Source organism: Carica papaya, chromosome 6 (genome assembly GCF_054855325.1).
Source record: "Carica papaya isolate Zhongbai chromosome 6, ASM5485532v1, whole genome shotgun sequence".
NCBI lineage: Eukaryota > Viridiplantae > Streptophyta > Magnoliopsida > Brassicales > Caricaceae > Carica > Carica papaya.
In genome coordinates, this window is record NC_142314.1 from 1,224,668 (window position 1) to 1,251,224 (window position 26,557).

General features: G+C 35.2%; 1 protein-coding gene and 4 pseudogenes across 1 annotated transcript; 2 read left to right on the forward strand and 3 right to left on the reverse strand.

Moving 5' to 3' along the window:
- Positions 1-6,023: 6,023 nt before the first annotated feature.
- Positions 6,024-7,525, forward strand: LOC110806670 (protein IRX15-LIKE pseudogene; annotated as a pseudogene).
- A 2,512-nt stretch (positions 7,526-10,037) lies between these two features.
- LOC110806697 (uncharacterized protein At4g06744 pseudogene) lies at positions 10,038-11,590 on the reverse strand (annotated as a pseudogene).
- A 4,447-nt stretch (positions 11,591-16,037) lies between these two features.
- On the reverse strand, positions 16,038-17,815 carry LOC110806675 (uncharacterized protein At4g06744 pseudogene; annotated as a pseudogene).
- Positions 17,816-19,804: 1,989 nt separating this feature from the next.
- On the reverse strand, positions 19,805-21,650 carry LOC110806673 (uncharacterized protein At4g06744 pseudogene; annotated as a pseudogene).
- A 1,732-nt stretch (positions 21,651-23,382) lies between these two features.
- Positions 23,383-26,523, forward strand: LOC110806674 (cysteine proteinase mucunain). The gene is made up of 5 exons (XM_022031593.2): positions 23,383-24,097; positions 24,812-25,047; positions 25,146-25,286; positions 25,657-26,109; positions 26,238-26,523. Exons 1-5 carry the CDS (start codon positions 23,608-23,610, stop codon positions 26,331-26,333), a joined length of 1,416 nt encoding a protein of 471 aa, XP_021887285.2. The 5' UTR covers positions 23,383-23,607; the 3' UTR covers positions 26,334-26,523.
- The last annotated feature ends 34 nt before the right edge of the window (positions 26,524-26,557 follow it).

A 26,557-nucleotide genomic window follows, 5' to 3' on the forward strand; every position in this document is an offset into this window, starting at 1 on the left:
ACTCTCCTTGGTCCCCACTTCCATTAGTCACGCCATCCTTCCTACCCACACTCTTTTCCTCTTATTCACCTACCCTACTGTAATTACAACATCGCCTTGAAGAAAATCGTCTACCCTTACCACTTCTTACCACGTGAAGTCATCACAATAAGCCACCCCAACATTACCCAATGTACCTATCCACTCGACCCTAACCCGGCCACACACCCACACTATTACTCTTAAATAAAACCCCCCAACCATCACCAATATCGACGACTCTTTTTTGTCACTACTCGACCCCTAACTGGCCACCCACTCACACTGTTATCCATTCCATCACCAATATCGGCGACCTAACTCATCCTCAATTCCATCAATTATTGACCATAAACTAGCCACACAGTCACACCGTTACCCTTCTGACAACCCCTTAATCATCATAAATATTGGTGACCCCACTTATCTCCAGTACCAACAACCATCAATAGCCAACATCGGTGTATTCAGCCACGAAAATACCACAAGTAGAGTTATACAATTTTCACAATCACAGTCAATCATCATACATACATGCATATTCAACCAATATACAGAATAGTTCATACAGGCATACATATCCAACAAGTACATAAACTAGCTCATTTTTCTGTCCACACACATGTGCAACAAACAGAATTCATACACATACTCATTACTCTTACCCTATAACGTACACATACACTGTTAATGTATGTTTTCACCACGCCCTCACTCATCTCACGCAATCGTACCTCTCAAACTACTCCCTCTCACTGGTATCTCTCTCTCTCATCTCTCTCAATTGAGTGCAGAAGCGAAATAAAAGGTTAAGATTAACATCCCTTACGCAATAACTTAAAAGTACTAAACAAATATCACGGAATAAGTTCTTTGAAAGAAATACGAGAAATGAGAAAAATAAAGGAAACTATAAAGCATCTAGCATCTACTCGCAGTCTTCTTGTGAATCGGGCTCGGGAACCAGATCTTTCTGATATGAAATGGTTAAATAAGGAATGAGCTACACTAGTCTAGTAAGAACATCACACTATATCACTGTCATAGAAGTAAAGGTTGGTAGAAAATCAAAACAACCAATGGAGCAGTAAATTTAAACCAATACATTTATTTAAAATAAAACTATTTACCTTTTTTTCTTACTATTGGAGAATTTATAGAAACAAATTATATAAGCAATAATATCATACAGATCATAATTTCATGCATAATCAATAACATATAACATATCATAAATTCGTATTCATTAACAATAACTAATCATCACTGTTTCTTGTTTCACCAGTCTACTAGTGTTCATGGGGATCTATAAGGGTGTCCTCCCTACACGTGAACTATTTTCCTTAACAATCTTAATTCCAGGGTCGTTCCATACCTCATCCGGTATGAGTGCCATGACATTAAACCTCAATACCCCGTCCGGTATGAGGGTGAAGCGGGTCGTCCCTATACCCCGTCCGGTATGAGACAACATTCACGGTAGGGTTCTCTATGAACCCGGTCTGTCCACCATCTCCTAGGATATCTAGTGAAGCTGTTATCTTATCCATTTATCAGATCACATCCCATTCCTGTTTGTCCTTGGTCTCCGTCACCAAATTAAACATAAATACATAAACAAGTAACGTGCATCTAACAATGCAATCATATTTTAGATTCCCAAAATCAAACAATAGTCAAATAAGACAGTAATACATGCATTTAAATCATATAATATATAAACCAGATATCATCATACTTTTAGGCTGTACAATAAATCAACAGTAATCGATAGAAAATAATGTCTGATTTAAGCTCCATTAGCAATCCGTAATTAATCAAGCACATCCATTTAATTTGTACAAAGGACTGTATTATTATTTATTTGAACTTTAATTCCATGATAGGAAATAGGGTGAGAGGTCCTTACTTGATTTAACGCCGAAAACTATATGGTTACTGCGCCTACGGGCGGTCCCTATGTTCCCTGAATTTTCCTTTGAGAACTGAAACGCGCTTACAGTACCTACAAGTGTCCCAAATAAACCCAAAAATCAGTCCCAGAGCCCACTCGGCCAATTTCAGAAATCCAACAAGGCGGCTCAGCTGTGCTCCGGTGACCCGCCTTGAGTTGGCTGTTTTCGTCCATTTTTTACCGAATTCAACCAAACTTGCATCGGTTCCTGCAAGAAAACACACTTAGGGCTTTCGGTGGGCCAAAAAAATGTAGAAAATCGAAACTCACCGGCGGTAGGGCTCTCCGGTGCAGCGGCTCCTCCAGCTCACGTTGTGGTTGGGTGTTTTGCTTCGGTCAGCCTGTAGAGAAGGAAATGGTGATCACAACGGTAGAAAAATTACATCGAACGGGAATCGGAAAGGGGCTCATCGGAAGCATTTTTTGAAACACCCCGCGGTATTTTTCGGCCAATTAGCCGATTCTTTCACTCTGATTTGGCCATGGGTGGGTTTAAAATTGAATTTCGTGCAATAGGGGAAATTTTTACTTTATTTAGCGGTTAGAAATTGCTCCGGTATGGCATCGAGTGGCAGCAGTCGATTCCCCGGCAGTTGGGTTTTCTTCTCCTGCGAGGGGCTTTGGCGGCTAGGGTTTGAGTTTGGGTGCGGATGGGGTTATTTATACCCATCTGTTTTTTATCTGGGTCGTCCATCGCTTTTGATATGAACTGTCCGATCGCGATTAAATAGAGAGTGAATCTGGGTCGTCTGTGCGCGATTCAATCTGCGCCGTCCGTGCGCGATTCAATCTGCGCCGTCCGTGCGCGATTCAATCTGCGCCGTCCGTGCGCGATTCAATCTGTACCGTCCGTGCACGATGCAATCTGTGCTGTCCGTGCGCGTTTTCGATCTGGACTGTCCGTGCGCGCGAGAATAGATCTCAACCGTTCGATCGCACGCACATGAATCGCCCATGTGACTCCCCCTGCGTGGTCTCCTGCATCAGCACCTCTGCCACCTGGTGCGTCCTGATTGGTCAGGACTGCTGACTGGGCAATTGACGTGGCGTAACTTTTCTAAATTGTGTTTTTACTTCCAGTTTTTTATTTTTCTTTCAAAAATACCTCTAAAACTCAAATTTTCATCCATTTTTCCCAAAATTATTTAAATTAAATCCTTAATTATTTTTTTCATCCTTTTTATTAATATTATTATTATTATTTTCATTGAATCAAATTAAAATAAATTATATTCAATTAAATAATAATTATATTTATATAAAAAATAAAAATAAAAATGAATAAAATGTTGGGTGTTACAATTAATCTACTCTCTCTCATCTAGAGTTCAATATAAAATATGCATTTCTATGTTAAAATTTAACTATAAATTGTCATTTCAGTGTTTAAAATTCGAATTTGCAATACCTCTTGTTTCCATCATCCTCAATACAGCCACAACTCACTTAATCACCTTAATCGTCTCCTCCTTCTCCGACTCTCTCTGAAGTCCTTGACTGATTGCCTCTTCTCTCTTCTCCCTTTTTTTTTTCTCTTCATCCTATTTATACCCAACCTACTAAATCATTCAAATCTGAAGTGTCCCTTCTCACTCCTCCCCCTCTTCTATACATGTATATTATTATTATTATTTATAACTCAGTTATTACATAGTATATACCTTGCAACTTTTTAAAACATAAATGCTCATGTAGTCATACCATCTTCAAATGAGCACCAAAGTAACAAGCTTATAACAATCATTAACATTAATATTAATACGAAGAAAGTACAATTATACTTTTAGTGTAAATCCCTTAAACATACAGATAAAATTTATTTAATTATATATTAAATATGTAAATTAATTAAACTAAATAAATCTTAAGGTATTTTTATACTATGTAATAGTATAAGATAAGATGAAGACTCCAAATGCACATATACTGCTATGATACATGTTTAATATATAATAATATATTTTCAAACTATTGCTTGTTGCTTTTTGGAGTCTAAATTAATAAAACCCAAATCTGATTCAAAATTCTCTTTCACGTAAATAATCTGGTCCAAATCTCAATCAAGGTACTTTAAAATCCTCAATTCTCATTTTTTTTAAAAAAAAAAAGTGGACTACCATCTAAAAAATATTATTATAATAATTAAAAAGTGCTTACTTTTAAAATTGTATAATGTCTTTAGAGAATCATTACCATCATGGATAGTGCAAAAGTGACAAACCCAACGGCATTCATATTATTGTTTAAATTAAATATTATATATTTTATAATGATATTTTACTAGTTACAGGAATTATACATATTAAACTACTTCTATTTATATTCTCATAAATAACAAAAGTATTTTATTTAAATTAAGCATGAAATTAATCTGACTTCAGTCAGATATTCATATTCTTTTGTATAATTAAAATTTAAGAGAAATTAATAATTAATTATAATATTGAGTAAAAAAAAGCAAACACTTACTGTGTTTTTTTTTTTTTTTTGTTCTTTAATTCTGAATATTTGTGAAAAGAGGAATCAAATATGCAGCCAAAAACACAGGCTTTTAGTCGCACGTGGATAAACGTGCAATGAAAATAAGTCTTCATGTTTTCGCCATGTAACAACCTTTAACTGAAATTACCCGTAAATTCCGGAATAATTGGACAATTTAACCTTAATTTTTTTTTTTTTACATATTTACTTATTAGAAAAATAAAATAAATAATTATCAAATACCTTATTTTTTTCGTTCTTATATTAAATTAAAATTAAATTCTTAACTTCCACTTTTGTAGATATAAACAAATACCATTTTAGTCAAAAATCAAGTACTAATGAATAATTTGATTATTAAATAATAAATTATATGTTCAAATATTGATAAGTTTATTGTTGGCTTTTGTATAATCTATTAAATTCTCATTAAATTTGTTATATCTCAATTATGTAATATATATATATATATTTATAATGCTATAATATTTTAAGTTATTATCTTATAATTTTTCTATAACTTGAACAACACTTTTTGTGTATCTATATTTTATAAATTTAATGATGTATAAATGAGTTTTAAAAAAAAATTGATTTATTTTAAATGATAAATGATTGAATAATGATTATAAGCAAATTAAAATGAGTTATTTATTTCTTATTTCCAAATTATTGAAATAGAAAGTAATATTTTTTATTATTTGTCATTTTGTTCCATTGACTACCTATCCTCCTCAAGATACTATTAACTTTAAATACGGCAAATAATGAAAGCAAAATAGAAAAAGAAAAATTCCCTAAAATAGAAGCATAGTAGCAAATATGTATCACATATATGACATTGAAATATATTAAACTTTGTTGGTAAATCTAGAAAATGGTGGGCATTTATTAAATTATTAATTAATGATAATTATAACCTGAAACATCAATTAATTCTTATATATATATATATGTAAATATACACTATATGCACATTCAACCTATATAATTTATTACTACAGATCTTTTTTTTTTTTTGTATAGAAAAATTACCAACCAACATTCTGTCTTTTTTCGAAAAAGATAATTATGATATGCTCATGTGCCCATATCAAATTATTTGCCACATATAATAAAATACCTTTATGCACATTAATAATATATTTTTTCTCATAAAAAGGAAATATTTAATTACAATAATTTTTGTCCTACAAAATTCATTACATATACCCAAATGCAAAATAGTGAAGTAATTTTTAAACTGAAAATAAATAATTTGTTTGGTTTAAATCAAAAGTTGATTATTGATTGGAATTTTAAAAAATATTTGAAATGGTTTTTTCCGCAAAAATTTTAAAAATTGAAATCTTACATTTGACATGTGGATTGATATTCATTTACTGAGAAATTAGATATTATAAATTTTTTATTAATAAATTAATTATGTAAATTAAGTAGCTATATTTTTAATATATTTAGTCAACTCCCCCCTTTAAATTTATATTTCACTTTAGTTCCCCGTTCAACCATCATTATCATTTTGTTAGTCTTTTACTGTTATTTTAATTATTATTATTTCAGAATAAAATAATTTATATTTATGACATTCATCTTATGTAACCATTTTTTTATAATTATTTAGTAAAATTTTGAAAAAGCATTTCATAGGACGGATAGTCACTGTCAATTTGTCACTAATTAATTAATTAATGTGGAAAATAATTAATGAATATTTAAAATTTTAAAAATATGGATTTCGGGTAAACTAATGGTCGAGCGATGATGGTGACGAAAACAAAAGCCTGGAAAACAGGAGGAAACGACGCCGGATTATTCACTCACTCGCCGCAGTCGGTCATGGCCTTCTTCACTGCGTTTTAAATTGACCATGGGTCCCACCTGTTAGTAAAGAAAAATCCCAGTAGGTCCCACCTGTTATCTCGCCCCTAAAATCCCGTCGTATCTCTCAGTTTCATTTCTCAGATTTCAATTTTCCTTCTCTGAGAATTTTAGGATTTTCAGAATTTCAGAGATGAAGAGCAACGGCAACACAAAGCTCATCCTCCTCCACCCGTCGATCAACCACAAAACGACGGCGTCTTCCCACCGTCTCTGGGTCTTCTTCTTCATCGCTTTCTTCACTCTGATTTTCACTCTCACTCTCTTCTCCACCGCCATTAATTCTTCGTCTCCTTCCTCATCCATCTCCACCGCCTTCCCTTCCTCTCCCTCCACCGTCCTCCCGCCCTCCATCGCCACCGCGCTCCTCCATTACGCCGCCACCTCAAATGCCTCTTCCACCAAGATGTCCTCCGCCGAGCTCTCCGCCGTCTTCTCCGTCATCCGCAAGCTCTCCCCTTGCAACTTCCTCGTCTTCGGACTCACCCACGAGACTCTCCTCTGGAGATCTCTCAACTTCCTCGGCCGCACCGTCTTCGTCGATGAGAACGAGTACTTCGTCTCCAACTTCGAGAAAATCCATCCCCACATCGAAGCCTACGACGTTCAGTACACCACCAAGGTCTCCCAAATGAACTCGCTGCTCACCCTCGCGAAAACCCAAATGAGCAGCGAGTGTAAACCAGTGCAGAATCTTCTCTTCTCCGACTGCAAACTCGGCATCAACGACTTGCCCAATCATATTTACGATATCGACTGGGATGTCATCTTGGTCGACGGCCCGCGCGGGTATTCCCCAGACGCTCCCGGCCGGATGTCGTCGATTTTCACGTCGGCGGTCTTGGCGAGGACCAAGAAAAATTCAGCCGCGTCGAAGAAGAAAACCCACGTGTTCGTTCACGATTTTGGTCGCGAAGTGGAAAAAATTTACAGCGAGGAGTTTCTCTGCGAGGAGAATTTGGTGGAGGTAGTGGATTCTCTGGCTCATTTTGTTGTGGAAAGAACCGAGCCTGATAGATTTGAGTTTTGTAGTAACAAAACCAGCTCCTCCTCGTCGCCGTCACCGGGAACAGAAGGTGACGACGACGATTCCGACGATGTGAGTGATGACTGAGACGTGTACTTATACATAGGCGCTTTTTGTAATTATCACCATTGTATCTATTACATGTTTTCTTCTATCTTCGCTTACCGTTTGTTTTGGATATTTTTCTTTTTTCAGTAAAGGGTTGGCTAAAATGTTAAAGCTGTACCGAAATCAAAAACCAAGATTTGGGATTTACACAGAAACTCGTGTTTGTTTCCCGAGAAAGGGTGGGAATTTTGAATTTCGTAAGATCCCTCTACTATTAATTATATAAGAACAAGGGTTGTTTGGCTGGTAATAAAACAATAAAAGATAAAAACCATTAGAGCTGAAGTATGCTCTTTTCTTTACATCTTCATCGAACCCACAAAAGAAATAAAGTTTTTTCTTTCACTTTAATTTAATTCTTCAGTTTTCTCTGCAAACCAACAAGAAATTTTCATTAGTTTTAAATTTTAAATTTCAAAAAAAGAGTAGACCACGAGGTGGTAAGATGTCAAAGCCAGTCGAGCTGTCGGTGAGAGACATGAGTGGAAACTGAAAGTCTGTACCTTTAAGATGTCGAATATTCGGTTCGGGTCGGTCGGGTCGGGTTTATTCGGCATATTACATGCTTTTTACATTACAATCTTTTGGCTTTATACGATCACGTGCTCCGGGTGAGTCAAGCGTACGTTACGGACTCTGAATTAGCGAAAGAGATATGTCGGTGAGGGAACACGGTAAGTGATCAGTGGACGCGCGCGTAGGGTGTTGCAATTAGGGGTTTACACGATTTTGCGAACCACACGTGCGAGTATTGTACTGCTATGGCCTTGGGAATTTATTGGGACAGACTGTATTTGCTATGGTTGGAGGGAGGCCATGAACACATAATGCATGGAAGAGATTAATGGTATCTTTTCCATAACATAAGGCATTATGTCAAGATTTTTATGGGGCCACACCCTATATATGTATATGTATATCTATGTGTGTACATATATTAATTAATAAAATTCTAAATCGAATGCAAAAATTTGTAAAGAAAAAACCCATTTACAGCGTATAAATCTAAATTTATTTTTTTTAATTGTAATAATTAATTTTTCGTCCTCTTAAATATTGAGTTATTACTGATAAGAATTAAGAATTTAATTCCAAAAAAAATACTAAAAATAATTTGGTAATACCAAATGATCAAATTGAAATTGAGATGAACCGGTTAGATTGACTTTATTTTAGACTAAGTTTTTTAAAAATATATTTTAATTTAAAACTATAATATTTTTATTGACTTTTTGGACAGCTGATTTGATTTAATTTTACATAATTTGTCAAAATTATTTTTTAAAAAAAATTTAAAGAATGCATAAAAAATATATAGTGGGTTGAGAAGGGTTCAATTTTTATAGGCTTGTATGAAGCCCATGTTCATTGATAGACTTTCTGGCTAGTGGGTGTCCATTGAACCATATGTTGTCTGGTAAGTCCACAGTACCCTCAAAATTATGATCTCCACCCACACATATATATATATATATATATATATATATATATATATATAAGGTTTTAACAGTCAAACGGTGAAAATATAAGTTTTTGAAAAATTAATTTGATTTTTATAAAATTTTAAATAATTATAAATTTTTTACATAAATAAATACTATGTATCTTATCATAATATTAAGGTTTAATTTTTATTTTTTTAAATAATAAAATAAAATTATTTTAAAAAACTATAGAATTGATACGTGCGAATTTCTAATTGATTATGATATAATTTAATTTATTTAGTAACTTTAATGTAAGAAAAGAGAATTAATAAATCTCACATATAACAATCATAACACCTCACTTGAATTTCAGAATTAGACAGCACATAAGGCATGCACAGAATAGTCAATCCATGTCTTAATCTTTAATGCCTAACCTAAATTCCCACATTGACTATTAGATACACACACACACACTTATATCTATATATATATATATATATATACATATGTATATAATTATATACGTGACATGATTTGGGTTGACATTTTTCCATCCACAACCACACTTCCCGCAATCTTTGCCTATTTCTCACTATTATATATATCCAAGACTGTAACGTGTCAATATATGTAGTGTATATGTATATGTATTCTGAATTATAATCATCATCCCACTACTATATGTTATTCTTGAATTTTCACCGACCATCTTATACACTCCATATATAAACTATATCACTATATATACGTTTATATAATATGTGAGTGTATATGGATCCATGCCACTAAATAACCCATAATTAAAACCTTACTTGAATATTTACATTAGGTATATATCAAGCAATTTACTTCCAAGATTAGTGCAAGTCAAATTTAGATATTTAATAATAGATAATAAATTTCAAGCACGAGTTATATTTAGCTCGTTGATGTCATGATTACGCATACATACATACGTATAGGTACAAATATATATATATATATGGATGTACATATATAACCCTCTGTAATTACTTTCATTTTACTATGTAATCACCCTAGAAAATCACTGATTGTTATAATTCAATACACATGATTGATAATATAACTAGACACTATAATTATAGTTCATACATATATATATATATATATATATTACTACGTATAACCCGTTAAGCAATTATTTGCAAGTAATTTTCAATAAAAGGAAAGACACTATAATTATAGTTCATATATATATATATATATATATATGTTAATTATCATTAAGCCTCACACAAAAAGCTCATAATCACTTATAAATGTCTTGTTAGAGTATTATAAGTAACCCACTCTGATCTCCTTCCTGACCCTCCTCTCTTATAATCATGTAAATTTACAGTATTACCACTGCAAGGAATGATACTAAACGACGTCGGACGAGGACAAACCTTGCGCTGCAAAAAGAACTTCAAGCATTCTCCAGCCGGTCTCTGATCAGGAAGATCACGAACACAATTTCCCCTCGCATCAAGAACCCCACTTTTTATTAACCTCCGGCAAATAGGACCGACTCCGGTAAAATAGTTACCGGACAAGGATAAATTCATCAAGTTCCCAAGCCTGCATATTATCTCCGGTACCCTTCCGTAGAGCAAGTTTCCGGCGAGGTTCAGCTGCTCGATCTTCCACAAACAACCTAGAGAACACGGTAATGGGCCGGTCAACAAATTGTTTCCGGCGTCCAAAAGTCTGAGTTCTTTTAGAAACCCTATCTCGTAAGGAAGACAACCCGTCAACTGGTTATTCAACAACAAAACTTCGGTCAACGTCGACGAAGCATCGCCGATGCTCCGCGGGATTTGACCCGTGAAATGATTGTTGGCTAATGTGAGGAAAACCGCCGGCGTGTCTCCGATGTTCGCCGGTAGGTTCTGCATGAAGTTGTTGTTGTTAAGGAAGAGAACTCCAAGATCTTTCATGAAGATCTCCGGTGGGACTGTTCCGGTGAAGGAGTTGAATCTTATGTCCAAAAAGTACAGACTTTTCATGCGAAGAACTGCCGCCGGAAACACGCCGGCGAGATCGTTGTTACTTAAATCCAGCTCGTATAAGTACGGGAGGTTTGAGATTTTGGAAGAGATGGTCCCGGAGAAGTTGTTGGAGTTTGCGTGGAAGATTGCGAGATCAGGGAGTTGATCGATGAAACCATCGAGGGTCGGTGCGGAAAGATGGAAGCCATTGAAGTCGATGGAAGCTACGGTGGTTGCAGAGAGATTGTCCGGCGGATTATCGCAGAAAAAACCTTTGTACTTGCAGATATCGGAGCCGACCCATGTGTTGGTTATGCCTAGCGGATCTAATGTAATTGTGTTCTTGAAGGTTTGGATTATGGGGTAAACAATGGCGAGTCTCTGGTCTAAGAAGTTCAAGAGCTCTGGTATTAATGGAAGAGGAGGTAATGGAAGATCAGGGATCAACTGAGAATGTGCAGAGAAAGTTGAAAATGGAAGGAAGAAGACGATGAAGATGTTGATCAAGCTTCTAGTTTTCATGAGCTTGAAAATGTGAATGTCCATTTCATCTGCGGGGAAGAAAAATCAAGAAGATCATAAGAAATTAAGAGTCCATTATATATATATATATACAAATAGGATATGTATAATGTTAATGGTTAGTGTGGTTGTTGAAGGCCCAACTCACTCTGAAATGACATTAGAGTTTCAAACTTGCTTTTGATTTGCCTTAGTGGAGCATATACATTAATATATAATATATACGTGTATATATATAAATATATGTATATATACATTTCTTTCTCCTTTAGTTAGTTAATTATATGTGGGTTAATATATTCACTCAAGAGTTAATTATATATTTTCACGTCGAAGTTGGGAATATGATTTAGTTTTCTTTAACTAAATTAGTAGCTGGTTTCCATTTATGGGAATCCTTGGAACGCACATATTCTGCATATACAAATATATAGCATATTATATATCCGTTGTTATTGATATATATTTATGAGTGTGCGTGTATGTATGTATGGAGAGTGTGTATTAGGAGAATTCTATATCCTCATTTATGTTCTTAATTTTTAAAACACTTAATTTTTTTTTAATAAAAATTATAATTTTTAGTTAAATTATACTTTTATTTATATATTTTTTTTATTATGACATGATGATTAATGTATATATGTATATATTGAATAATTTATGAATATGAGATTTATGTACATGATGCCTTCCGGAATATAAAAAATTAAAATCCCATAATCCATATTATTTTATTTCTTTATTATTGCTAATGTATATACATATATATGATATATGAAATTAAAAATCATCAAATAATGAGGTAAATACTATTAGACCATAATAGTACATTATAAATTTATAAATTTTATATAAAGAATATTTATAATTTGAAAATATAACTTCACCAATTATATATATATATATATATATATATGTAATTATGATTACTGACAACCATTTGGTTCATACAACTCGATCAATTGAGATCAAATTAGTGCGCCAACCATTAGCTAGATCACGCTCATCTTTAATTGAGAATGAATCACTCACATAAAACTATATAAGTAATCATTTTGCCCAATATACATACATACATACATACATACAAATATATAAGTAATCACGACATTGATTAATTACATGCCTTCTTAATGCCTAACTTAGTTTGATTAATTTTGGGTTATGTTAATCTTATTAAAAACATTTATATATTTAATTACAAATAAACCTCATATTTTTCTTGATATATTTAAGAAATAATTCATATTTTTAGTGAGTTAAATATTTTATCTCGCATTATTTAAAAAAAATAGAAGTAACCCTTAATTCAGTTTATTTTATTATTTTATTAATTAGTATAATCTAATATGGAAATTATATAATTTAATTTTTTAAAAAAATAATAATAAAAATTATAATCAAATAATTAATTTAGTTTATTAATAAATAAGTGTCGATTTATATGATTCATCGTTTCACCCGTACCCCTAGAGGAGGCAGGGTGTCATACAACTTACAGAGGAAGTATATAACCATGAATAGATCCATAATGACAATTTTATTTTGCATATGTGTTTATACATCATTCTAGAATCTATCGTCCTGCATAACTCTAATGGTAAGAAAAAGAAAACCCATTTCTGTCTCAGTTATACAAGTATTATTTCAGTATATTCCTCGAGGAATCGAAGTCCAAAGGTAGCTAAAAAAAAATGTTATTGCAAGCTCGAAGTAGTATGGCTCGTCTCCAACACTTCTCGATCTTGCTCTCGCTTTATCTGTCATGTGATAATAAAATAATGAGCTATACTTGTTCGGTAAGTAGAATTTGAAAATCAAAACAAGCAAACTGAAATTACTACACCAAACTTTCACTCGCCTTGTACTCCCAACATCTTACACTGCCTGCCCATTGCTCACATTTCCTAAATTCATCTCATTTACACTTTATTCTGATCGCCAACCTTCAATTTGCTAATTTCATAGCTTCTGTCAATACTCATTAACACCTACTCCTCAATCCCTTAACGAAAAAATGCTCCATAACATGCCCAGGCCATCCTTGCTCACCATCCCCCTTATGGTAAAGCTAAGAATCACTCAACAAGTATGTACCCAGTGATCTGGAGATCGCAAAAACACCAATTCCTTCCGGCATATTCTGCTGCCAACAAACATATGCACAATACACACATAACCATTCGGGGTTTAACCCCTCGACCCAAGCAGACAGGCCAACACACACAACCATTCGGGATTTCACCCCTCGGCCCAAGCAGGTGGGCCAACACACACAGCCATTCGTGGTTTTCGCCCCATCGACCCAAGTAGGCGGACCAAACACACACAACAATTTGCATTTTCACTCCTCGGCCCAAGCAGGCGAGCCAACACACTCTACACTCTGCGTATTTATATAAGCTCACACAGTCACACTCCTATACGCACACATATATATACGATCATATATACAACCATTCCGAATATATCCATCCGTATCAAGAGAAACCACCAAGCATCCATAATAAATACCAGATCAGTCTCTAAAGAAACTTAGAAAACCATACCTCAGGATCATTTAAACCATCCATATCTTAAACTTGATTTGTGAATTTATACCTAGATCAATTTTGTCTTCTGAAAAGCTCATAACATGCACCTAAACACTCAAATCTGCATGAATTTAAGGTAATTATCTAACAATAATTCATCAAGCAGATTTCAACCATAAACATCAATGAATAACAAGCTATTTCTAACAAAAGGGTTTGAGAAATATGTAGCCAAGAACTACAGCATACTCATGTACCTATATAATCCGTCGATTTTCTCTTCCTTTTTTTTTATATATTTTTTTATTCGATCTTACTTGGCATTTTACCCTTCCATTCTGGAAATTTTCCCAACTCTGATCTGTCTACCACTTTCCTACTCTAAGCAGTCACAAGCTCCCTAAAATTGACTTCCAATTCATTTTTCTTCATCCACACTAAACATGGTAACATCTCTTTGGATTGACCTTCAATTCAACATTCTTCTCCCCACCCTAAACCTATTAAAAGCCCTCTGTATTTAATTCCAACTCATTCTTCTTTCACCACCCTAAACAGATAATAAGTTTTCAGAATTCAATTCAAGCTCATTTTCCATTCTCCACCAAATCAGATTAAAGTTCCCTAACCTCAGACCAATCACATTTCTTCCTTTCTATTAGAAGTCAGTTTATTCTCCGCATGCTCAACTCTCTTCCTATCAACGTATATAATCAATAAAACTCTACAAACAGTCACATCAGTTCCACCAAGCATTCATAATAATTTTTGCGGAGAAATTTAGTACTCATAATTTCAAATCCAGGTTTTGAAAGTCAAATTTCACCTACCTCTTACCTCCGATCAATCTTGCTTTGCAGGGATGATCCCTCCTTCTCAACCCTTTCCGTCCGTGTCTGTTCTCCAACGAGATTCCACGCAATGCCTCCTTCGCCCTAGACCCCTGACTGTCTCCCACCCAAACTCTCCTCAGTCGGCATCACTGCTCAGCTGTATTTCCCTCTCTCTCTCTCTCTCTCTCTATTCAGATGATGTAAGTTTATCTGTAATTTAGTGGGATGCGTTGGGATTTAGGGATTAATTTCTTGATTTGAAATTTTTTTTCATTTAAGTCCCTAAACTCTTTAAATTTGCAAAAGCCCCCTGAATTACCTAAACACTTATAAAACACCCCAAATTTTAAATGTTTCAATTTTTAAAACAATATTATGAAAATGTTTATATTAATTTTCAAATTTTATTGTTATTTAACCAAAAAATAAATAAATTAGTGAAAATTAATTAATAATATAAAATTTCGAAAATTACAAATATTAATTTATCCCTCGTGTAACCCAAATTTTCCAACGTGTTCAAAAATATTTTATTCATTATTATATCTAATTTTGTTAATAAATTATTAATTAGAAAAATCCCAATACAAATACACTAGTCCCTTTGTCCATAACGACGTCGTATTTGCCATTCGGCCCACTAACAAGTCCAAAATCGAGAAAGAAAATATAAGTGTAATAAAAATTATATTTATAATTGCTATATACTATAGTATATAATTAATTTTCCTTGTATTTTATTAATGAAGCTTAATGAATACAAACTTGTAATAAAAACATATATAACACGTACAATAAATTACTCGGATTTATATTACTTGTTTTAAAAAGTAAAAATATTCGTGTTAAAGATATTGGGCTGGCCGAGCCGAAGGCTATAGGAAAAAGGGCCGGTTAAGCCCACGAGTGATAAAGAAAATGTGAGCTCGATTGTTTATTTACCCGAAATATAAGTAACTATCTTTTTCATTTGAAGAGTTAGAAATTAGATAATCTCGAAAACCCTATTAATAGATTTCTCTCTATCGTTCTCGGATTTTTTTGTATTTTATGTGTTTTGTTACTTTTTTTTTTCTTGTAGAACTTTATAAAGAAGGCTCATGAATAATTTTGGAACACTTACTTATCGTTTGAATTAGATTTTATTTTTTATTGTGTTATAATTGATATTTATGTATTATTTAAGGTTACTATATATGTATGAATTATTAATAAGTATATTAAGAAAATAAGAATTCAACTCCATCTCATCATCTTTCAAAAGAAATATGTATATATATATATATATTCATTGTTCCTTGCTCGCAATAAATTCCTGCAACTGCACACATTTAATTATTAATTAACAGTACTCTGGCATCCCCAATCAATGCGATGACCCCATGCAAACGAGAAACCGAGAACTCACAACCGGTTCGGCGAAAGAGCACCGTAGGAAACCGGAGATGGAGGATTTGCTTTCTTCACCTTCTTATTCATTTCCGCCATTGATGAGTTCGAATGATAATCTGCGTTCTTGCATGGAATCAGTTTCATATATTTCGCTTTCTGGCAGATATAGCGTCTTGAGTAGAACGCAGCACACTCAGCTTTCGATCTCTGATCAGCTTGATCGATAATGCAGTTCCTCCTCACGTCAAGTCTCTTCTGGTACATCAACTTCCGGCACTCCGGTCCGATCTGAGTGAAAAAGTTGCCGGAAAGAGACAAGTTTCTCAGATTCGGTAACATGCAGACGCTCTCCGGCACCTCCCCGTAAAACATGTTGTTGGCCAAGTTGAGGAACTCGATTTTCTGCAAGCATGCAAACGAGTACGGTATCGTGCCGGTCAAGATATTGTCGCCGGCGTCGAAGACGGTGAGGTTCATCAAGAAGCCGATCTCGTATGGTAAGCAACCACTGAGCTGGTTGTTCAATAACAGAATCTCGAGTAAAAACGGAGCTTTCCCGATACTCGCCGGAATGGGACCGGTGAAGTTGTTGTTAGCGAAAGTTATGTAGAGTGCTCGGGAGGAGCCAAGATTATCAGGAAGTTGTTGGGTAAACTTATTGTTGTTTATGAATAAGACGTCGAGGTCGATGTTGAAGATTTCTGGGGGGACCGAGCCTGAGAATGAGTTGAATCGGAGGTCCAAGAAAGTTAAGTCCTTGTAGTTGCGAAGTTCCTCGGGGAAGTCGCCGGAGAGTTTGTTGTTGCTGAGGTCGAGTTCGTAGAGGAAGCTGAGTTGGCGTATACCTTTTGGGACTGAACCACTGAAGTTGTTGGAGTTTGCATGGAAGAGGGCGAGTTCATTCAAGTTGTCAATGAAGCCATCGAGTTTAAAATCCTCGCCTCCGGCGAAACCGAAGCCGTTGAAATCTACTGAAGCAACGGCTCTTTTCTTGGTGCCGGGAAGAATGTCGCATTTGAAACCACCATAGCTGCATACGTCTTTGCCTTTCCAAGATTTGGTTACACCTTTTGGGTCAGATGTGATTTTAGTTTTTAAATTTTTTATCACTCTGAAGGATCTGGCGATGAATTCGTTTTCGAATTTTTCAGACGAGTTCTTCGGAGGAGGCCGCGGAGGCGGAGGCGGAGGTGGAGGCGGAGGCGGAGGTGGAGGCGGAGGTGGAGGTGGAGGCGGAGGCGGAGGCGGAGGCGGAGGCGGAGGCGGGGGTGGCTTCGGCGGTGGGCTTTTAGGAGTCGGCGATGGACATCCCTCTACTGGCGGAGGTGGCGGCGGCGGGCTTTCAAGAGATGGCGTAGGACATCCCTCTACGGGCGGCGGAGGCGGAGGAGAAAGCGGTGTAGGGCATCCAGCTGGTTCAGGAGGGGGTGGTGGAGTTTCGGAACTGAAAGTGAAACGACCTAAAGTGGCGTCGTTTTGATGTTCTCCTGGGGTAATGCGTGTCGTTTTGGTGGCGACTGGGTGTTGGAGATAGGAAGAATGAAGGAGAAGAGTGAGGAATAAGAGGTTAGCGCCCATTTTCAGACCATGAATGTTGCCATTATTAGCATACCTATATATACACACACACACACACACACACACACACACACACACACACACACATATACATACATGAAAAAATTTATACAAAAATAAAATGGCCCCAGTCGAGGAGGGAGAAAAGTAAAGACCCATGACGCCCCTCCTCTTTTTTAAATGAAATTTATTTTAATATTGGCCAAATATTATATATATATATATATATATCCAGCTTCGACATATGTATATATATATATATATATATGTCTTTAGGTTGGTTTTGAATTTTCAGAGACAGAAAAGAAGCCTCTCTGCCCATCTTCTTGCAGCAAAAGATAGAATACCAACAAATCTTAACTTTTGCATATGCTAGCTGCTCATATATATATATATATATACATACATACATACATACACACACACACATACCATATATAATATACCTTCATACTATTAATTTTTGGGTTTGATTTATTACTATTAGTATCATAATTACTGGCTTTCGGATTATTATGTTTTAAATTTTTATTTTAATGTATTTAGTCTTTTAAAAACATTTAAAAAATTGTATTTTGAAAATATAAATATTTTCAAATTTTTGTTATATTTATATAAAATGATAAAAATCGAATCAGAAAATTAGTATCAGAAAAAAAAATTAAAAAAAATTATTTATTTTGTTAATTAACTTATGTATATATATATATATATCAATTATAATATAATTTTTTAATAATTAATAAAAACAACTCAAATCGAAATTATATTCTCATACGAAATATATATAATAATCGTAAATAATAAAATATAATTTTATTAATTATTTTTAATACAAATTTATATATTTTCTTAATTAATTAACTATATATAGGTACACACACACACAAATATATATTTTATCAACCACTACTTTTATATTATAAACTACCAAATCATCTACCACTCATTATTGTCAACTACCCACTTTTATATTATAAACTACCACATTTAACTATGTAATGAAGGGTACTTATATGGGTCATGCACATATAGATACACACACATAAATTGGTCCATTTATTTGTACCCTCTAGTATTTTATTATTTTATAATATAACAATTCCTCAAAAGTATATACTCACACATTTGGCATTTCAAATATTTGTGTATTGATTTTTATAGTACAAACAATAAATGTGACATACATTGTCACATGCAATGGGGCTAATTGGCTTAGACAATGTAATAAGTACTTATATGTAATTTTAATAGGCGAAATTTATTTAATGAAATAAAAAATTAAATTATATATAAAAAAATCAAATATCGAAACCCGACGAATAAGATGGCAAAAAAAAAAATGATTGAATCATCAAACCCACATAAAATTTGAAATTTTTTTATTTCGTCACGTTATTATTTTATATATCATAATTTTAATATATTATTAATTATATATCTAATTGTAAATACTCTAATAAAAATATAAAATAAAATTTCACGTGAACCATTTATTATATGAGAGAATTTTTTTGCTTATAAGTGACAACTTTAGTATTATAATATATGAAATATATAAAAAAAAATTAGTAAAATTGTGGTAATTAAATTAAATTAAATATTAATGAGCTTATTTAAAAATTTATAGTTATTAAATTCACTTAGTAAGTATAATCGATTTTTTAATCCGACATAATATTTTAATTTATTAAAAAAAAAGTTGAATTGAATTGAAGTTGGCCCAGTTAAGTGAATTCGTAGAAAGCCCAGTTGATAATTAAAGCCCATATTGGTGGTAAGATTTTCTCAGCTGGTTTCTGGTAACTATAATTTTCTCGGGATCCAATCAGAAAAATCGCAATGCCAATAAAAATAAATAATTACAATAGAAAAATCCAAGAACAAGGGACCGACTTGCTTCATGTGGTGGTCAAAGAATTGGATTGGAGTTAATAAAAAGTTAATTTATTTAATTTTGTAATTAATTACTTTAAACATAATTTGTTTATCTAAATGAGATTAACCACCGTAAATTATGTAATATTTAATATTTAATATTTATTTAAATAATTTAAAAAAGGTTAATTTATTATCTTAAAAATGTGAGATGGTACAATACACTTACATTTATTAAAATTCCCCTGACACCACCATCTTCCATCAACATACACAATCACGTAGATACATACATACATACATACATATATATATATATATACCGATTTTTAAGAATCAAGAAGACAGAACCCAAATCACGACCGACCTGGTGCAAGAGTACGGTAAATCATCGGCGACGGAGCCGGACTATCTCCCCTCTTCTCCGACGTCTCCAATGGAGTCACGTACCCATCTTTCCTGCAAGGAATCCACTTCATCGATTCCGGATTCTCGCAAAGCTGACGTTTCGAGAAGAACACAGCACACTCATATGGCGATTTCTGATCAGGAATACCCAAAATGCAGTTCTTCCTTACGTCAAGAACCTTCTTGTTAATCAACTTCCGACACTCCGGTCCAACTTGGGTGAAAAAATTCTCAGAGAGCGACAAGTTTCTCAGATTCGGCAACTTACAGACAATCTCCGGCACCGCCCCGTATAGCATGTTTCCGGCGAAGTTGAGGATCTCCATCTTCTGTAAGCACCCAAAAGAAAGCGGAATCGGGCCGGTCAAGAAATTCCGGCCGGCGTCGAACACGGTGGAGTTGACCAAAAACCCGATCTCGTACGGTAAACATCCGGAAAGCTGGTTGTTCAAGAAGAGAATCTCGAGTAAAAATGGAGCTTTTCCGATGCTTCTCGGGATCGGACCGGTGAAGTTATTGTTAGCGAAAGTGAAGTACAGGGCTCTGGAGGAGCCGAGGTTTTCCGGGAGGGTTTGAATAAATTTATTGTTGTTGATGAAGAAGACGTCGAGGTCTATGTTGAAGATTTCCGGTGGAACGCAGCCGGAGAATGAGTTGAACCGGAGGTCCAAGAATGTCAAAAGGCGGGAATTGAGAAGCTCGGCCGGAAACTCGCCGGACAACTTGTTGTTACTCAGATCGAGTTCGTAGAAGTACTTGAGCTTGCTGGTGGATTTCGGGATTGTGCCGGTGAAGTTGTTGGAGTTGGCGTGGAAGATTGCAAGTTCCGGGAGCTTCTCGATGAAACCGTTGAGGGAAAAATCATGGCCGCCCGCGAGTCGTCGGCGATTAAAGTCGATTGAAGCAAGAGCTCTCTTCTTCGTCCCGGGAAGAAAGTCGCATTTCAAGCCATTGTAGCTGCAAATATCTTTACCATGCCAGTTCTGCGTCAACCCTGTTGGGTCATCTACGATTCTTCTCCGAAATCTTTCGATTACAGGGCTGACTCTTTGAAGCAACTCGTTTTCAAACCCTCCGAACGGCGGCACCTGAGTCGGGGGCCGAGGCGGAGGATAATGAACCGTCGCCGGCCGATGAGGTTTTGGTGGTGGTGGCGGCGGAGGGCATTCCGGTTCCGGGGGAGGTGGTGGTGGAGGGCATTCTGGTTCCGGGGGAGGTGCCGGCGGCGGACAGTCCGGATTTTCCGGCGAGGGAGCGGGAGGACCGCCGCCGCCGATTATTATTTCGAGAGTTTCTCTGCTGGGGTTTTGATTTTCCGGGTTGGAGAAGCCACGGTGGATGAATGCATGGAGGAGGAAAGTGAAGAAGATAAGGTGGAAAGAAGAGAAATGAGGATTACCCATTCGTTCAATATCTCTGTGCGTTGGGGTTTCTCTGTTTGGATGGAAGGAAAAGAATGGGGAGGAAAGGAAAAGGAGAAGACTTGTGGAAGCAAGGAAAGAGGAAAGAAGAAAATTTCTCTGCGGGTCAATGGAAGGACATTCACGAGGATACATACAGACAATATGTATAATTTAACTACTGTCTTATAGTCATGGCTGGTCTCCTCTCACTTTCATCCTCACTGTTATATTACACACTGATTATATATATATATATGTGTGTGTGTGCGTGTGTGTATATATTAGTTGTTTTAATTGGAAAATAACAAGGTAACTTAATTTTAAGCCTCTCAATTGCCAACTTTATCAAGAAGCTTTTTTCTTCACAATATGATGCAATAATACATCAAATAATTGGTCCTATTATATAGTTCAGAATCTCAGGGACCATTTCAACCAAGCTACCTATATTTGATATAGTATTATATATATATATAAAATATATGTGGGTGCAAATTTATATACGTACATACATACACACACACGGAATATTCAAATTCTTTCCTTTGTACAGTCTATATGTGATTTATATATGGTTATTAAATGTATAGTTAAGCAGAAAAATAATATATATATAACTAATTATGATATTTAAAGAGTTAAAATTTGAAAATAATCAGACATTAGCGTGACAAATAGGGGAAGAAAATTCAACTTAATAGAACAAAAATGCATGAAAAGCATCTCATATTCAGACAAATCGAGTTCACGTGTAGAGAAAAAGGACAAAAAAAAAAAGCCAAACTATATATATATATATACATATGAAAAACTTACCATTTTAAGACGACCACTTGGGCGTGTGTGTATGTATATGTGCGTGTACATATATATATATATATATAAATACTGAAAAAGTTGTTGTGGGACAAAAAAAAAAAAAAAGAAAAAACAAGAGAGAAATAGGAAATGTCAAAGGAAGCGAACGACAGTGAAAGTATTTATACTTCTAATAAATGAAGTGGACTTACACCTCTTATGTAGCTTGTCAATATCTAATACACGTATACATACATACGCACGCACATACATACACACGTTTGAGAAAACATGTGCCCGTACAAAAAGGTTTTGCTAATGACGACACTATTCCACGTACTTGATATTGCTTACTAAGCATGCGCACAAAAAAAAGATGCATTGTAGATACATGCATATACGTGTGTGTGTGCGTGTGTATATATATATATATATACACACACACACACCCATATATCATATTGTATGTTAACAAAGAAAAATTGAAATGTTTAGTACCTAAGCATTACCACCCATAATTTTTCATATATAAATTATTAGTTTCCAAGCTCAAACTTGTTTTTTATTTGGAAGGAATCACCGTGCATTAAAATATTAAATCAATAAATAATACTGATTTAATTATTTTTATATTCATTTATTATATTTTTAAAACTATATTGATTATCTCAATTGGTCACACCTTTCGAATTTAATTGAAATTAATTAATTAATTAAGAAAATATGGTAAGTACATAAACTTGTAAGTTTATTATTTATCAATAAATGGTATATCTATTAATTTTATATGGTATATCTATTATATATTATCTATAACATAGTATCACATGGCAAAAATTTAGCAATTATTTACGCTTACGTGATAATAATATTACATTTTAATCGGGATACGTATATAATATAAAATGGTAATTTAAATAATAAAAAAGAAATATAATACACGTGGCGAGCAAGGATTGGATGGAAGGAACGACCATTCACATGGGGGAGTTCCCCTAAAAACTCTAAGCCGAACAAAGTCAACAAATTAGACGGCTTTTCCAAATTTAGTTAAAGTTACCGTCACAGCCACGACCTGCCGTGACAGCCACAACCCCCTATTTCAACGCTGCTTTCCGCTCTCGCATATCAACTTATCCAATTTCCAAATTCAATTAATTTCCTCTCTGTTTTGGGTTTCTGGTTTCTCTCCATCTCAATCTCTCCGCTAATCTATACACACACACACACACACACATATATATATATATATATTTATACACAGGTATATAAGCATACGCGCATCTCACCAAACTCACATCTCAAAAACTCTCCACGACGACGAGCTTCTCCACCTTTCCGAGACGCGATTCATCAACCGCATTAGCCATGGCGCCGCCTCCTTTTCGGCTTTGTATAGCTATTTCGTTCCTTTTCATGGTCTTCTCCTTGTCGCTGGCTTCCATGTCAATCATCGATTACGATCTCCCCGCCGATCCTCTGCAATCGACGGAACGAACCGAGGCGCACATGATGAAGATGTACGAGCATTGGTTGGTTAAGCACGGGAAGAACTACAATGCTATCGGCGAGAAGGAGCGGCGATTCGAGATCTTCAAGGACAATCTTAGGTTTGTCGACGAACAGAACTCCGTTCCTGGCCGCACCTACAAGCTCGGATTGACTAAGTTCGCCGACTTGACTAACGAGGAGTACCGAGCGATGTATTTGGGTGCGAAGATGGAGAAGAAGGAAAAATTGAGGACTGAAAGGAGCCAGAGATATCTGCACAAGGCGGGCAACGATGACGACCTGCCTTCTCATATTGATTGGAGAGAAAAGGGCGCCGTTACGGAAGTCAAAGATCAAGGCCAGTGTGGTAAGCCTTTTTCTCATTATTCTTTTTTCAAATTCAGTCTCGTGTGTATTTTTGTATTTTTATTTGCTGTTTTTCTCTCATTCTTACCTGATTGATAGAGATATTGACAGTGAAAGCTACCTTTTTGTATTTATTATTATTTTGGACGGATTGTTGTTTGCTGGGTTTAATTATTAATTTCAATGCTCTTTTTGCTTAGTTTAGAAAAGTAATTTAGGGGAAATTGTTTTTTCAAATTAACATCCACAAGTTAATATTCATGAATTTGATATGCTGTAATTATTAGTACAAATGAAAGAAGAATCTGAAGATTTGATTAATTTCGCCATATGCAACAGTTTCTACTCAAAGATTGATCATTTATCTTTCTGAAATGATTATGAGTAGTAAGTGAATTTCCCTTACTAAGAAGGATTTGTTTGTAAAACTTAAATACAAGAAAATGATTTTTTAATTATTTGAGATTAAAATTAATATGAAAATTAGAACTCAAAATTAGATTCAAGTAGGTAGATGCTGATCCGAGTAGGTAGACCAATCATGTGGACTTTTTCATCAGATCCAAGTAGGTAGATTAGTCGAGAGGTAGATTAGAACAATCTGATCCGAGTATCACCTTTATCACGTAAAAAAAGTAGGTGCTGTGATGAGTTCTTTTCTGTCATGGGTTGTTTGCAATGAACTAATTAGTGTCTGGTTGGTTTTTGATTGAAGGGAGTTGCTGGGCGTTCTCTACAGTTGGTGCAGTTGAAGGGATAAACCAGATTGTAACAGGTGATCTAATCTCATTGTCAGAGCAGGAGCTGGTGGATTGTGATAAAGCATATAACCAGGGCTGCAATGGAGGTCTAATGGACTATGCTTTTGAGTTCATCATCAAGAATGGTGGCATTGACTCCGAAGCAGATTACCCCTACCGGGCTTCTGATAACATGTGTGATTCAAACAGGGTTAGTGTCAATCAAATCCATTTAACTCAATGATGAAGAGTTTTGAGGGTTTGCTCTTTAAGGAGTTAAGAGTTGTGATTTTCTGTGTTGTTTGACAGAAAAATGCTCATGTTGTTACCATCGATGGATATGAAGATGTCCCGGAAAATGATGAGGAGTCGCTGAAGAAAGCTGTGGCAAATCAGCCAGTTAGTGTTGCCATTGAAGCTGGTGGCAGGGAATTCCAGCTCTACCAATCGGTAAGTTAATCAAAAGCATGAATAGCCTGTTGAAGATCCAGAGCAGTTGAATATAGAATGCAAATAGTCTTGTCTGCTATATCTTTTAACTTGAGATAGACAACTATACATGGCATGGCTGTATGAACCATTTTATCATGTTCACTCATTGAATGCATAATTGTAATGTTGAATATCTGAAAAACTTCTCACTTGTTTCCAAAACTTGAATATCTTAATGACTTAATCCTTGTGATATTATTTTTTTGTTCTTTTGGTGAAAATGCTTGTTCCTGTGAATTAAGTTTAGCTATAGATACTTGTTTATAATTATCTTCACGCCGTGACCACCTTATATTTGTCTCAGAAACGTATACTACCTCTTTTTCAGGGTGTGTTCACGGGACGCTGTGGAACAAATCTAGACCACGGTGTTGTTGCAGTTGGATATGGAACAGAAAATGGCATAGACTACTGGATTGTGAGGAACTCATGGGGTCCTAAGTGGGGAGAGAGTGGTTACATCAGGATGGAGCGCAATGTGGCCAGCACTGACACTGGCAAGTGTGGGATCGCAATGGAGGCCTCTTACCCCACCAAGAAAGGCCAGAACCCACCAAAACCGGGACCATCTCCCCCATCTCCGGTAAGGCCACCGACTGTCTGTGATGAATATTACTCCTGCCCTGAGGCCACCACCTGCTGCTGTGTCTACGAGTACGGTGGATTCTGCTTTGGCTGGGGATGCTGCCCTCTTGAATCCGCAACCTGCTGCGATGACCACTACAGCTGCTGCCCTCATGACTATCCCATCTGCGACCTTGACGCTGGAACTTGCCGAATGGTAATTCTCTCTGTCTAATCGACATTGACTTGAGCCATAGTATAAACTAATCTATATCAGTATTAGTTCATAACATAACTTACACCTCAAGGTAACTTTTTTTTTTCCTGTTGTTTCCAATGGAACAGAGCGAGAACAACCCAATGAGTGTAAAACCATACAAACGAGGGCCTGCTAGAAGTACACGATCACCAAGTGTTGGCGAGCTTGTCAGCAGTGCTTAACAAGGCCCTGCAACAATCAGCCGCTGCCATTGGAGGTTTATATGCTTTTGGGATCAATCAGTTAGTAGATAGTCGTAATCTTTCTCGGTGATTTGTTGTAAATAAGAAACTCCTTATTTATCTTATTCTATCCAAAATCAAACAGATAAACTCCCATTTCATTGTATCAAAATTTCCTGCGAATTCTCCATTTTATTTTCACTAATTCTGGTTTTTCTTGTTTT